General features: G+C 49.6%; 1 protein-coding gene across 11 annotated transcripts in view; it reads right to left on the bottom strand.

The window, feature by feature from the left end:
* The window catches only part of CNOT1 (CCR4-NOT transcription complex subunit 1), a 1,684,613-nt gene that overhangs the window by 923,158 nt on the left and 745,342 nt on the right, over positions 1–16,113 (bottom strand). For 8 of the 11 annotated variants that reach the window (XM_086945302.1, XM_086945307.1, XM_086945301.1 and 5 more), the window contains 2 exons: positions 15,219–15,297; positions 14,305–14,535 (listed from right to left, as the gene is read on the bottom strand). In XM_086945302.1, the coding sequence (XP_086801428.1) occupies positions 14,305–14,535; positions 15,219–15,297 (310 nt within the window). The remainder of the gene's footprint in view (positions 1–14,304; positions 14,536–15,218; positions 15,298–16,113) is intronic. The other 3 variants (XM_086945309.1, XM_086945310.1, XM_086945311.1) reach the window with 1 other exon arrangement.

The raw sequence follows: 16,113 nt of genomic DNA, 5'->3' as shown, positions 1-16,113 counted from the left end.
GCAGTCTTCAGTGTAAGAAGGCGGAGAGGACAGTTGTAAAGTGGCTCGAAGGGAGCGCACATCAGAAAACATTTAAACGCTCTTTCTCAGGAATGGCACCCAGGATCTGGAACTCACTCCCGCCCGAAACCAGACTTATCTCCTCCTCCGCATTCTTTAAAAAAGAAGTAAAAGCTATCCTCATGACTAAATTCACTTGAACTCTTCTCTTGCTTTATTTGAAGATATACACCTATCTGCACTATTGTTTGCTCGATTGTCTATCTGTATCATTGGTTTCAGTCAATTATTTGGCTACCCCATGTACCCACCTTATTTTGCCTTTCATTTTTTACCTACAAGTATTGTATGCTCATAAGACTGTTGATCTCTCCCATGTTTCTTGTTTCCTACCTCCTGTATTTGTAAAGCGCTCTGATATCTGCACAGATCTTGTTCGCACTATATAAAACTTTCAAAATAAAAAGTAAGTACAAGGTTCAAGTCCCACTGAGGCATCACAAACGGAACAGGTGGAAATGTGTGAGTGATGCCTTTCAGGAATCGATTTACAATAGGGGACTTGAACAAAGATGGTTGATCAGGCAGCCTTAAGAAGGCTGAAAGGGCAGAAAGATGGCCCTTGATAGTGCCCAGAGCAGAGCCCTGCTGGGCAAGAGAAAGAAGGAAGAGAAGAACCTCAGAAAGAGGAGCAGAGAGAGGATCCACAGCCTTTGCTGTGCACCATACCACAAATCTGTTCCACCTGCAGGCGTATACCGACTTCGTGGAGGGACGCCTGGCTGCCAGAATGATGTTACAGACTTTAGGAGGCAAATCAAATTGCCTCAACTGTCGCCACTCAATCTCCAAGCATGGAGGTGGAGACTGGACAGGTTCGGGTGGAGGACCGTTCCCCGTTGCTGCGACAGAAGGTCCTCCTGAAGAGGCAGACGAACAAGGGGATCGACTGACATACTGAGTAGCTCTGGATACCAGTACCTTCGTGCCCAGTCCGGAGCCACAAGGATGACTTGGGCCCGGTCGCGCTTGATCTTTTTCAGCACTCTGGGCAGAAGTGGTATAGGCGGAAAGGCGTACAACAGACCACAACTCCACTCGCGACAAATAGCGCCTCCGAGCGAGTGCCGCCTTGGAAATTCCAACGCGAAGAACTGATGGCATTGCGCGTTCTCTTCGGTGGCGAATAGATCTAACCAAGGCTCTCCCCACTGCAGAAAGAGACCTTGCGCCAGAGTTCAGAAGCCTTTCGTGATCCATCATGCACCGGCGGCTGAGTTCGTCCGCCCTGGCGTTCAGAGAACCTGTCAGGTGTTGAACCACTAGGGTCACGCCCTGATGTTCCAGCCATTGCCAGAGGCGCAGATCCTCCTGGCAAAGGGTCCACGACCCTACCCCGCCTTGTTTGTTGCAGTACCACATGGCGGTGGTGTTGTCCGTGAACACCTGCACTACACTCCCCCGGACAGAGGGGAGGAATGCCTTCAGTGCAAGTCGGATCGCCCGCAGCTCCAAAAGGTTGATATGGAGCCGGGACTTCGCCCGAGACCAGGGGCCTCTGATCTCCGCCTCTCCCATGTGGCCTCCACAGCCCTGGAGGGACGCGTCTGTCACAACTACGTGCTCCGGTTGGGGAAGGGAGAGGGATCAGTCTTTGACCCAATCGCGGTCCGTGAGCCACCACTGCAGCTGTCTCGCAGTGCCCTCCAAGATCAGGACGTGGTCGGACAGGTTGCCCTGGTGCTGGGCCCACTGAAACTTCAGGTCCCACTGCAGAGCCCGCATCCGCCACCTGGCGTGAGTCACCAGTAGGATGCAGGAGGCTATCAGCCCCAGAAGCCGCAGCGTCAACCTGACCGAGATCCGGGATAAAGGCTGAAAGAGTGGGATGAGAGCCTGAATACCCCGGACCGGCTGTTCGGGCGGATAAACCTGAAACTGCGCCAGGTCTAGAACCGCTCCGATGAAGAGGAGCTTCTGAGAGGGGCACAGGTGTGACTTCGGCACATTGATGGAGAACCCCAGTTGGTGCAGGAGATCCGCTGTAGTCTGAAGGTGGCTGACGACTGTCTGGGGCGAGCCCGCCTTCAACAACCAGTCGTCAAAGTAGGGGAAGACTGAAACCCCTAACCTGAGCAGATGAGCTGCGACCATCGCCATTACCTTTGTGAACACCCGTGGGGCGCTGGTAAGGCCGAAGGGGAGCACGGTGTACTGAAAGTAGTCGTGGCCAACCGTGAACCGCAGGTAGTGCTGGTGGGCCGGCAGTACGGGAATGTGGAAGTAAGAGTCCTGCAAGTCCAACGCTACCATCCAGTCTCCTGGGTCCAGGGCAGCTAAAACCTGAGCGAGTGTCAGCATCTTGAACTTCTCCTTCCGGAGGAAGCCGTTGACGTTCCGTAGGTCCAAGATAGGGCGTAGAGAAAGTAGTGGGAGTAGCAACCATACCCTACTTCTGGCCCAGGAACGCGCTCGATGGCCCCGCTTGGCCAAGAGGGACGTAACTTTCTCCTGCAGAAGTCGCAAATGATCCCCAGATACACGGTGGTTCTGCGGTGGCATGGCTAGAGGAGTCGCCTCGAAGGGGAGGGAGTATCCCCTCCGGACGATCTGCAGCACCCACCTGTCCGACGTGACAGTGTGCCAGTGGAGGAGGTGATGGCGAACCCTGCCACCCACTGGCGTCACATGGGCCTGAAAGCACGGACTAGGAGGGTTTTGGGGCGGAAGCTGCGGAGGAAGTGTGGACTGACCTCGCCGTTGTCCCCTACCGCCGCCACGGCGGTTTCCACGGCCGCCACCGCGTTGAGTATTACCCTGCGGAGCGTGGCAGGCAGCAAGTGTGGGTACATCCCTTCCGTGGCCACGAAAAGAGTGAAAGGCAGCAGATTGCTGGCGTGGGGCCGAGAGGCCCAAGGACTTGGCCGTGGCCCTGGAGTCCTTAAAACGCTCAAGCGCATGGTCTGCCTGGTCGCCAAAAAGGCGACGGCCATCGAACGGCATGTCCATCAGAGTGTTCTGGACATCGGCCGAGAAATTGGCGGACCTCAACCAGGCGTGGCGTCTGACCGCCACCGTCGTTGCCATCGCTCTGTCCAGTGAGTCGGTGGTATCTAGTCCACACCGGATCGAATATCTGGCTGCATCCCGACCTTCCACAAGGGCTTGGCCGAGTTTGGCCCGTACCTCCAACGAACAGAACACTCTGGCAGCACTTCCGCGACAGTATCCCACAGAGAGTGGGTGTAGCGGCCCAAGAGGCATGCCTTGTTGGAAGACCGGAGTCCCAGACTAAGGGAGGAGAAGATCTTTTTGCCATACTGCTCGAACCTCTTGGATTCCCTGTCTGGCGGAGCAGACGGGAATGCAGTCTGTAAATTGGAGGCCTGGATGACCAGGCTCTCAGGGGTGGGGTGGGTGGACAGGAAACATGGGTCACCCGGGGCCGGGCGGTGGCATCTGGCCACGTTCCTATCTACGGGCGATCCTGTTGCCGGCTTGGACCAAGTGTCCCAAAGAACGTCAGTTAAGGCATCGTTAAACGGCAGCAGAGGCTCGGCTGAGCAGGACTGCGGCTTAAGGACCTCGGTGAGTAGGTTAGTCCTCACAGCCGCGACGGGGAGCTCAAGGCCCAAGGCCTTGGCTGCCCTCATCAACACCACACTATAGGTTGCCCCCTCGTCCGTAGCCACGCTAGGAGGGGAGACAAAGCCAGTGTCAGGTGAAGTGTCCAAACCACTGGCTTCCCCAAGGTCACCTGTCCAGTCCTTATAAGACTGGCACTCACGTGCCAGAGAGTCCTCAGACCCCTCCTAATCCTCCTCATCACCCATCACCTGGTACTCCGGGTCAGTAAAGGATGGGGCCTGTTCATGGAAAGTGAACTCACCAAACGGTGTCTGAATCGGCGCCGAGCGGCGCTGTTCCGGCGCCGGAACCGGGTTGAGGGAGGCGCCTGAGACGGCGCCGCCCGAGGACAGCGCCGGGGGTGACACCTGTGAGGACGGCGCCGAGGGTGACACCTGTGGGGTCGGCGCTGGGGAGGTCGTTAAGTCCACCGGCAACGACCCGGATCCGGAACCTGATACAGCCGGCCCGAAGGCGCCGGCGGCGTCAGAGCCGAAGCACCCAACGCGCTAGGACCCCCAGACGGGACCGCTGGGCCCGAAGGCTCCGCGGAACCAGTCAGGGGAGAGAGGGACCTCATGGCCATGAGGAACCGCTAGATCTCCCCCGGCGTCGCGTTAGGCCCAGGGACCGGAGGGTATGAAGCCGGACGCGACGCCTGCGACTCCGACAGAGCCGCGTGGGCGGTGCCACCTGAACCCCCGGCCACGTCGCGCGAGCGTCCGGGGGGGGAGTCGGAAGAGCGATGACGTCTCTTCGACTTTGTGCTTACCTGAAGACTTCGACCCAGAGGAGTGATGTTGACTCCCGGAGCTATGACGGCTCCGCTCCCGTGACCGGTCCCTCGACCTCCGTCCGGACCGGGACCTTTCTCGGCGCTGGGCCGACTTCCGGAGTTAGAGTCGCTTACGGGACCGCTCCCATCTAGCTTTCGAAGTAAGGGCCCGGCAGTCGAGGCAGGTCTTGTCGTCGTGGTAGACGCCGAGACAGTGGAGACACCGACAGTGAGGATCCGTGACCAACATCAGTCGGTTGCAATCTTCACAGGGCTTGAAACCAGGCATCCCTATCGGCACCGATCGGAGTCGAAGACTCGAAAAATAATGATCAAAAGATCAAAAAAGATTTAGTCAAAAAGTGACTACGGTACCACTTTTTCCGGATCTGCGCTGCTGGCGCGGAAAAAAGGAGAACTGACGTCAGCACGTGGAGGCGGCGTCTAAGTACTCAGACGACGTCATCACGGCGCCCACGACGCCGACGACGGACGCGGAGCCGCAGACGACGCCTACCGACGCGCAAGGGTACTGCTACGCAAAAATTTCCGGATCCAGTCTGACGCCTGGGGATATTCTAAGGTAAGGAATCTATCACTAACATGTCTCTTTCAGATGTTCTTGTTATAGGTGGTCTGTGTGCCTCCTTTGTTGTATTGGGCTTGCTGTGATGCTTGACTTCTAGAGGTTCCCCTGTTACCGGAGCTACGAAAGGAACCTCCCCTGAACTGTTGTGACTGCAGAGCTCCCATGGATTTGGCTGTCTGTGTCTTTCTTTATTTTTTCTAGGATTGTGTCCACATCAGGACCAAATAAATAATCAGGGTTAACAGGCTGATTCAGTAATGTGGTTTGAATCTCAGGCTTGAATCCAGAGATGCGTAACCAGGCATGCCTTCTGAGCATCACACTTGTATTGATGGCCCTAGCTGCTGTGTCTGCTGCATCTAGCGCACATTTAATGGATGCATTTGATATCAGTTTCCCCTCCTGTATCAGCATTTCTGCTCCCTCCTTATAAGCATCAGGCAAGTGTTGTAGTAGTTGCTCTAATGTGTCGTAATGAGCCCTATCATATCTGGCTAATAGGGCCTGTGTATTTGAAATCCTCCAAATATTTGCTGCTTGAGCTGCTACTCGTTTTCCAGAAGCTTCCAAGTTTTTGGATTCTTTGTCCGGAGGAGGAGCATCACCACTTGTTCTAGAGTTCGCTCACTTACGAGCATTTGACACTACTTAGGAGTCCAATGGCAGCTGGCCCTTGATATACGTAGAGTCTACAGGCGCAGGCTGGTATTTCCTGTCAATTCTTGGGTTCGCAACCCTCGCCCTTGTGGTTTCCTTGAAATTGTCGCCAGCGTGTTTAAGGACACCCTTCAGCATTGGCAATGTTTTCACTGATCTTGCTGAAGTTGAGAAAGTGTCAAACAAAAAGTCTTCCTCTATTGGGTCAGCATGCATTTCTACATCATGATTATGTGCTGCCCTTTCAATTAACGCGTTAAACGCAGCTGTATCTTCAGTTGGCGAGGTTTTGACCGTATAGGATTGAGTGTCAGGCGTGGTGTGTGGCTCACCCGGGTCAACAGGGTCAGTCCAGGGTTGAGACTTCTCTTGATCTGTGTCAATAGGATAATTAAATTCGTTCTCATTGTAGCCTTCCCCTACATCCTCATTAGTACGTGTGGATGAATAGGTATATTCCTGTCCATAGGACTCGACAGGCTCAAAAAGAACAGGTGAGGTGGAAGAGTCCCTTTTCTTTTTGAGTGGGATCTTGTATGACTCCATAGGATTTTCTGGAATGATCTTTCTTTTATAAATAGTGAGTCTGCCAGAATCTGAGTCGATGAACAATTTTGACTGGTTATCATAGGAGGGCGCTTGGAACACAATGTCCTCTCCTATGGGCGGAGTCCTTTTTACTATTGACACCTTTTTGGTCGATTCGATGCTTTGTTGTTGGTCGAACGCCTTAGGTCGTGCGGTATGGGGCAGTCCGAATTTAATCGGTGGCACAAGCATTGGAGACGGACTGACCTTCGAGGGTGGCGAAGTCTTCGATCCGACCGACTTAGTATTATCACCAGTTTGTTTCTGGCCTAGCGTCGACTCAAGCTCTTGGTGCGCAGCAGGCACGCTCTTTTGCTTCGACTGGACGTGCTCTTTTGAGCCAATCTTGGTCTTCGACTCGAAGGTCTTTACTACCAGTCGTTTGGACGCTGGAAGCTTCGGATCGAGAGTCTTCTGAGACTTAACCCTTGTTAGTGTCGCCATCTTTTGACGTCGACGTCTATGGCGTCAGTCCGACGTGCTTGACCTTTGTCTCAGGCTTCGGCGCCCCGATCTTCGGGCCGACACCCTTTTGTGACCCCCGAAGGGTCGATGACACTTCATTTTGATTGGATCCGATGAATCCGAAGTAGTCGATCCTAGGACTGTCTTTAGCAGTTTCGGTTTTGATTCTGTTGGTTTCGGTTTCGATTTCACCATCGACTGTGATTATCGACCGATGGCTCCTTAGATATATTCTTAGCCGGGCCTTGATGCGGGGCTATAGAATGTTGTTAAAGATCTTGGCTAAGGCCTTCCGGCGATGCCTCGACCTGAGCCGTCGAAAGTACAGTGTCATCATCGGCCCCCGCAACTGCGGTTGGGCCCTGCTCATCGCTAGAGTCGTCATCGACGGCTCCGATGGCCTGTGCGTCGTCCCCTACCTCGACGACGTCATCATTGACGTAGTCTTCTTCTTCGTCATCATAGTTAGAGTTCTGCTCCGAAGCAGGATCCGACTGTTGTTCAGGATCCTCCTCATAGACGCCCTCGTCGTCTTCAGCTGTGAAGATGTTCTCCGGGTCGGGCGCTGTTCTCTGCGCCGACTGTCTCGCAGCGCGACGAAGCCGAAGCGTCTTCTTTGACCTGAACCGAGAACAGGCCATGCAGCTGGCCTCGTCGTGGCTGGAGATAGGCATTTATTGCACACCGGGTGCACATCGATGTGAGGGTATTTAGAGTTGCAAATGGGGCATCGTTTGAACGGGCTCCGTTCCATCGTCGATCGTTGATGGGGCCTCTGGTGTCGAAAAAAGGCACACTGCCTTCGACGTCCAGCTCGAAGAACTGGAACAAGTACGCAGCACCGAACGAAAGACAATACGGACGAACCGAAGGCCTTTAGGCCTCGTGAAAAAGTTTTTTTATCGATTCCGAACTGGAGTTAAGAAAGTACATCCGAACCCAATGGCGGAAAAAAACAATCTGAGGATGGAGAGGATGCCCTTACGCACTGTAGTCCAGGGGAGGAGCCACCTATCTTGTGATACTTCGAAGACTCTTCCAGGACAACAATGTGCAATCATCCGGACCCAACACTAGGCGGCAATCTATGCACACATGAATTCAGCAGCCCACATGCCTCAAACATGCATTTTCAAAGTTGACACTTACAAACTTTTCAGGGAAAAACCAAGCAATGTTATCCTATGGGAGGAAATTCAAGTTACTGGTAAGTACACTTATAATTACTTTTACGGTTCAGTGCTGGGCTAACAGGTGCAGTACTGGCTTCTCTACTGATCACAGGTGAGTAACTCTGAATTCGTTATTCGGCTAATTTTAGATGAATATCTTCAAGTTTCAAAACTCCCAGAAGAATTTTCAAGTGAAACCAGTCAATGTTATCCTATGGAAGGAAGATAAGTTATCGGCATTTAGGTAAGTACTAGACTAGTAGAGTTAAGGTTCTGGGGATAGACTCGGGGGGGGGGGGGGGGGGGGGGGGGGGGGTATCCCAGGGACGGAAAGGTACAGTAGTTACACCCTCAGCGGCACAGGGGCAGCCGGGTGCAGAGAGAATAGGCCCAATGCAATCCTATGGAGGATAGGGGGCCTTTGGTTGGTGGCTGCAAGCAGGCCATACAGCTGTGGGAACTGAGCTCCTGGTCAGTTACTCAGGGCAAGCAGGGAAGTGGAGTAGGGTAGTAGTTGCACCTCCAGCAGCACTCGGGCGGCTGGGTGCAGGGTGCTTTTGAGCCGTGGGGCACTCATTGTTATCCAACGGGAAAGTTAAAAAGTGAACAACGGCTGCAGGCTCGGGGACGGAGATTCTTCAGGTCGAGAGGTAAGTTGGGATCTTGGAGAAGAGGAGGGTACCCCAAAGGAAGTCAAAGGGGGAAGTGGGGCGCCGGGTGCAGGGGTGTCTTTTGGCGTCGGGAAATCTTACCCTCAAGCTGGTCGCGGTTGGAGGGGTACCTGGTTCTGAGGCTGCAGGCGTCGTCTGGGTCATCGAGGAGGGTCTCTGGGCACTGGACTCCGGGTCACAGTCGCCAGGGGGTCGTCCTCGTGATCTTGGGTCACTCAGGCACAGGCCGGGCTTGGCGGGTGCAGAGTGTGCTGGATTTGCGGTTCCTGGCTGGCACCAGGGGTATTGCTGTTTGAGCAGAACCACAGCTCATGGGAGTCCCAGTCTTTTGGAAAGTTCAAGGCTGCCAGGTCCTATGGGGTTTTTGAGGTTGCTGTCCGCCGGAGACACCGGAGTTTCGCAGGAGCAGGTTCAAGGATCAACAGGCCTGTAGGGTTCTGGGGCCAAGTCAGTTGTGTCGTCCTTTTGTTAGCAGCTGCATAGCAGGTCTTGTTTCTTGTTGCAATCGGGATCTGAGGAAGGAAGGTTCAGGGTGCCCCTAAATACTAATTTTAGGGGCGTTACAGGTAGGGCAAGGGCAGGAACCAATGGGTCCCTGTCCTGGGGTGTGTACACCCCCTAGCCTGCTCCTCTCCTGTGGGAGGGGCAGGAGCCTAGTTGTGATTGGCCAGGGCTCCCCATCCTCAAAATGGCTGGAGCCTGGAGTCATGCTTCACCTCACCCCTCCCACCTGAGGGGTGGGGTTGGCATAGGCTGGCATACCCCTTTTCGTTACTCAGGGTTTCCCGCCAAAGTGGTGCTCAGGGCCAGTGGATGCCAGTTGCTGAGTACAGCAAGTGGCCTGGAGAAGCTCACAAAGGTGGTCCGCCTTTGAAGCTTCCCCTGCCCATCCTGGGGAGGAGGCTTGGCACCTCATCCCAGGATGTGCACTGTTTAAGGCCCCCGAGAGCGATAGGCTCTCGGACCCAGGGGTCCAGAAATATGTCTGGTGGTGGCAGCCACGGTAGTTTCAGTCAGGACACTGGGAGTTGGTTAGATTTCAGGGGGCATCTCTAAGATGCCCTCTGTCGTGCATTTTACATTAAATCCCACACTGGCATCAGTGCGGGTTTAATGTGCTGAGAAATTTGATATCAAACTTCTCAGTCTTCAGTGAAGCAATCATGGTGCTGTTGAGTTCGTAATGACAACCTCCCAGCACCATATACTCTTAATGGCAGCACTGCACTTAGTGTCCAGGAATGGCCCAGGGTACTGTAGTGGCACAGGGCTCATTCCCCATGTGCCCACACCACTGGCATAGGACACCCAGCTAGAGGGGTGACTGATGGATGCCAGGGCAGTGAGCTTGAGGGCATGGCACACAGGAATGTGTGCCAAATCGACTCTTTGTTTAGTTCTGTACTTCGACACTCAGCCTGCAAAGGCAGTGTGTGGGTGTCAGGGTACAGGGCCCCTAAGGGTGGCACAATAAGTGCTGCAATCCTCAGGTGTCTTCTCTGGTCACCATGTCCTGGGTACCATTTACTAGGGGCTGACAGGTGGCCAGAGAGGCCCATTGGTTTCAGTTTCAATACAGTTTTAGGGAAGGAACACAGGCCCTGGGCACCTGGTTAGCGGCAGCGCAGGGCACACTCAGTCAAAGCACATCAGCAATTCAGCAAAAAGTCGGGTCATACCATACAAGGAAGATGGCACTCACAACTGGGCTTAACTACCTCTGCACCCGGCTGCCCCTGTGCCGCTGAGGGTGTATCAACTGTACCTACCTGACCCTGGGAGACCCCTGAGTCTATGCCCAGAACCTTAACTCTGCCAGTTGAGTACTTACCTAAAAGCTGATTACTCACTTTTCTTCTATAGGCTAATATTGACTGGTTTCACTTGGAAATTCTTCTAAGTGTGGAGTTTTGGAACTTTAAAATATTCACCTAAAATCAGCCGTACTACGAATTCCGATTTACTCACCAGTTATCAGGAGACCTCAGTGCTGCATCTTTGAGCCTAGTACTGACCCTGAAAAGCAATTCTAACTGTACTTAACAGTAACTTGAATTTCCTTTTATAGTATAGCATTATCCTGCTTTTTGCTGAAAAAGTTTCAAAGTGTCGATTATTGAAACGTACAAATATTTTCTAAAAATCGTGCCAACGATAAAAACGGAATTACTTGCATGTTTTAGATAGATGTCCCAGTGCTGAACCTAGGAGCCCAGCACTGGATTACAAAAGTAACGTAAACCTACTTTACCTGCAAACTGAATTTCCTTCCATAGGAAAAGATTGGTAATTTCATCTAGAAAGTTTCGAAGTGTCAACTTTTAAAATACAATAGTATTCCTTAAAAATCCCTACTGTAACTAAAACGCTTTTACTAAACTGTTTACAGCACATGTCCCGGGACTGAATCTAGGATCCAGTCCTGTGGTTAGAAAAGTAATCTAAAGTAATCTATCAACTAATTAATTGCATTTAACTAGAAATTCCAATTGAGCTCAATGTTGCATTGTGTTTGAAATTGTGTTGCCTATTGCAGCAAACTGTAACTATTGCATCCAAGAGTCTATTGCCTATCTGAAAAGTATTTAACTAAAGTAATCCATTCTGAGAAAGTACATTTTGATACATTGTTGGTTTTAAAATAAAACTATATCTTTTGATACAAAACAATTGGCTTAGAGTTCAGTTCTTGAGTGTGTGAGACCATTTGCTGACTGAGTGTGTACAACAAATGCTTTACACTGTCCTCTGATACTGCCTTACTGCTCGACCAAGCTACCACTTGAGAGTAAGGTTATATCTAACTTCAGCCTCTGCCAAACCTCTGGGGAATGTGGTCTCTGTACACACTGTACCTTACTTTGGTCCAGTATATACAGAGTCACTTTATTACAGGCAGTACAGTAAATTTTGTGATAGCCAGATGCCATACTTAGAGATGTGATCATCAGAATGGATGAAACCTAGAAATCCATTCGCTTCTTATCGCATCCTACCCGGAGGGTATAAAGAGCATCGCTGGATACCAAATCTTAGATCTCATTTGACTGGAAAAGAAGACCGAAGAACGGCTACCCTGCTTCACCAAGGACCCTGCAAAGAGCTTGCACCGACATGGACTGCACCTACTGAACCTGGTAGCTAGCAAAGGAGAGGGGCTGTGCATGTTGTGTCCTGCTTGAGGAGAAGTTTACTCCTGAGCTAAGCCTAAGAGGGACTACAAGGTTCAGTTAGCTGACCTGATAGCGCACAGGGCCACCACAGCTGAAGCAGCCGGCTGGAGCAATTTGATAGCCCAAATCTTGGTATCGCCTGTTCTCGCCAAATGCAGCACCATGTTCTCGAAGGTCTGTTTTCACATCTTCAGCGTGCTACGGCTCCTAGGATCTAAGTCCAGTACGTCAAAAACTTGTATCACTGTTCTGCAGAAGTTTTTAACCTATTTTAATTGATTCTTCTCTTCAAATCTCAGGAGCTCCTTCCGTATCGATTCAGACCCAACAGCAGAAAAAAAATAATCTGAAGATGGCGACCAAAGGTGGGAGCTTCCGGAAGAAGCACGTTGACGTCACAGGACACCAATTGGTGGTATGTCGATGCCCACCATCAAAAAAAGAGGGGGAAAATACAATTCCTGACCCAACCACTAGATGGCTGAATAATGCACAGCATGTGAATCCAGAAAAGATTCAAGCTGCAAAACAGATGTTTCTTGTTACCCAACTCAATGATACTCATTTTATCGACCTCAGAGTGAAAAGGCTGAGTGGACACGGTGGGATTTGAACCTGACACCATGAGGTCGAACATAGGCCCCTGCAGTGGATACATTAATCCACTGAGCCAACGGCCTAGTCTTATGGAGTCGTCAGAGTCAGTTTTTTTGCCCAGAAGGCAAGTTACTGCCAAAAAAACGGGAACGTACAAAACTGCTGTACCAGGCAACTGGTAGACCAGTGGCAAATGCACTCTGTCAAGCTCAAGAGGACTTTGAGGGACGTTGACACCAGTGGCCAGGTTCACCTTACCATGCAAGTTAACGGAGTAATATCCAGACAAGACCCCTAACTGCAGCATCTTCAGCATTCTGCATCCCTTTGCTGGTCCAGCCAGATGGCACCCTGATGGAGTTGCTCACCTAGAGTAACTCAAACAAACCACATTGACACTTACCAAGGTTTTCTTGAAAAATGCTTCTTTGTGTCGAATTAGTTTAATTTGCCAATGCTTGTTCAGGGTCTGCATCTCCTGAATCCTCTGGTGGATCTTTTTCTGGTCTAAAATTACTTAAAACTACAGTCCATAAACTGTTGGATTTCAAGTGTCTCATGTATTTCTTCTTCAAATGTTTAGGTGCTGTTTAAATGTTTTACACTTGTTAATCTATGTAAGCCTGATGGCTTAGAGTCAAAATTACCCTGAGTTGAGCTAACAGTGTAACTATCTACTAGATCTAAAGTAGATGGGGAGTATTACACAGTGAGGTTGCACAACCACACCATATAATACATTCCATTTCCTTACAGCCTGTCATCGGGGCATCAAAATGAAGCAGTCTCATTTAGAGGGAATAGAGGAGTGTGCCCTTCAGGAGAACTCTAACAGCAGTTGACCAAGCAGTGATAATTTTCAGAGTCATTAGTCTCAGAAAGTGAAGTAGCTGTGGCTTTAATGGCCTCAAGAACTGCATCTATCTTGGAGCTGTTAAACTCACCTGAAGCACACAGCAGAAAAACAATCTAAGATGGATTTGCATTGAGAACTAATGGCGGAATCTCGGCACATCCCAAGACTCGAGGCTTCTTTTAAAAAAAAAAAAACGTAGCCCAACACCATATGGCAGGAGTATGCAGAGCATGTTAATCTACAGCCATGTATGCTACAAACAAAACATTTTGGAAGTCAATGAAGAACAGACAGGGGGCTCCAGATTGACATTGAAGGGTGCAGAAAATGTTAACTGACAGCAACATGCACGGGTAGAGGCTATATGTGGGTGTGGGCTATAGCTTCAGAGGTGGGACGAGGCTGCCAGAGCTAAATGGTGCCACCTATGGGCTATTTGGAGCAATAGATACAGTCTGGCAAGATTAAAAATGTGAGCAATCTGCAGTTAGAAGTATCCATCAGAAATGCCATATGCTTAGGTGTCATGGGGCTCAACAGCACAGTCCACAAAGACATGCCACAAGCCACCTTAAATAACATACCTTAGAAATCTAAAGTTTGAATATGCAATTGACTGGAAAATAAGGAATTCAACAGGATTTGTTACTTCTATCATATTAGCACACATTTTTCAGGCAATAGGCAACCATACGAACACCGAAAATAAGTAACTGGATACAGCTCTGAAGTGTTACCAAAAACTCATACCTGAAAATCATCCTTCTGACCACAGACAAACTAGACTCCAGTCTGCAAAAACGTTTGCAGAGTCATAGCACACATTACTGACAAGGACTGCAAAACCATACTAATAAACACTGTTCATAATCCAAGGCAAATTACCAACAATACATTCAAGAGAGACAGAGCAGTAAGGTGGACTAATTTATTCCTTAGAAAATTCACAAGCCACAGCTTTTCTTTTACCAAACACTCGCTCCAGCTGAAAAACAGTCCCTTCAATTTTAAAACCCACCAATAAGACAACCATGTTCTTAAGCAACTGCATCTTCAGGACAACGTGTTACAATTAATACCAGAATAAATATTTCAGTAGGGAAATACTTTATCCTGCTCACTAAAATAACTTACTGGTACATCCTTTTTAAAGCTGACACCTGTAGGCCTGGTGATGGTGATAGTTTTTGCAGTGGTGGTAGTGGTTGAGATGGTGACAATCGTGCTGACTTGACCTGCAAGAGAAGCTTTGGCTGGAACTTGGGCTTGGGCCTGGGCCTGAGCAAGTGCAATACTTCCTGGAGTAGTGATGGAACCCTGCATCTTCACTGGAGGATCTCGAGACTGTTGACCATACTCTATATACTAAAGTGCAGGAAAAAAAAGTTACTGAAACTACAATCACTTAAGCAGAGAAACAAAACAGTCCCTTTAAATAAACTGTGCAGAGAGCAAATGAAATCCATACATTTCTTAGAGAACAGTGTGGGCAACTAACGTTTCGGACACCACTTTTTCCCCCCACCCACACAAGTTGGAAATAAGGAAATTCAGATTGTATTCACTGCCCAGCCTTTAAAAGTATGTAAAATACAGGTTACAGGTTACTCCAGATTGTACAATTTTTCTTAAGGAGGTGCATTTAAAGAAAAAAGCTTTAAAGCGGCAAATGCTACGTTAAACGCCAATTTAAGCCATGTGCAATTTCTTAATTCTATTACCCAAATATTAACTAGGCCAAAATGAGATTCATCACCACCCGTTTTTTGGTCCAAAGCACACCGCTAACCTAAGGATTTTTGCAGTGGACCTCTGCGCTGGATAGAATTTGTGAATTCAAATGGGGTGAACTCTGAAGAAATGTAACAAAAACTTGTTTTTCCATGCCAGGGCAGAGGCAAATCGCAAGGCTTATGCAAGGAGTGCAAATGGATGGTAGACAGCAGGCTTTAGTTTGCAAACATAACTTTCTACACCTTCACGAGCCCAATCCCACCCCTCAAAAGCTATTTTTAAATGTACAAATTCAATTTTATTTAAACACTCACCTCCTGTAGGTGATGAGGGAACTGTATAAAGTGACTAATAGAAGCCAAGTGCTGACAATACTGGGGATAGTCCTTCAATCTGTCAGCGGCAAAAATATTAATCAGTCAGGGAAAGAGCACGAGAACATGCATAACATCAAGAATGCAAAATTGCAATAACCTACTGTTTCCTGGAGCAACATTCACTGTGCAACAGGCAACTATCTACAACGATCAACCTCCATCGATCTATCAAGTCTACTGAATATCAGCAAGGGGGGAGATTGCAACAATCTCTTCCAGGTGACCTGCCAACTGGATGACAGTCAGGCAGCGCACGGATAACCATACCATAGTATTATGTTACATGGGCAGACCTAGGCGTAAACAAATAAATGCATCTGCACAATGAATGATGCTGATGGAAGCTCAGACTAGGCTTCCAGATAAAGCACTTGAAAGCAAGATTAGCAACGGGAAAGTTGCTCGGTGTTAACACCAGAAATCCTAGGGGAATGAAGGCAAACAGTCACATGTAAGACTGCTAGCTCTCTGTAGCGTGAGTCTAATGACTGAAGTACTACCATAAAGCAAGGTACCTGTAGCTGACTAGATATTGCTAAATTAGTATTATAATGCTCAAACAGGTTTTGCGTTTTTTGGGGGCTAGTATACCTCAAAGCCAACAAAATGGGTGTCCATGTCAACACGGATTAGCGGACCAGGCTAAGGCACTCACACTGAAAGTGCAAGAAAGGGGATGGGAGTTTCTTCAGCATGCTTATTTGAGTAGCAAAGAGGTCTTTGCAATGAGGGTTCTTAGACGCTTACTGCTACCCAATGTCAATTTCCACAAGAGAATGTGAAGTTCAAACTGTTGCGCCAATGGGAAAGCTTAATAGTTTGTCTAAGGAGT

The sequence above is a fragment of the Lissotriton vulgaris genome, chromosome 12 (genome assembly GCF_964263255.1).
Source record: "Lissotriton vulgaris chromosome 12, aLisVul1.2, whole genome shotgun sequence".
Lineage (NCBI taxonomy): Eukaryota > Metazoa > Chordata > Amphibia > Caudata > Salamandridae > Lissotriton > Lissotriton vulgaris.
Note: the sequence above shows the minus strand (reverse complement) of the source record. Positions and strands in the feature narration are given on the sequence as shown.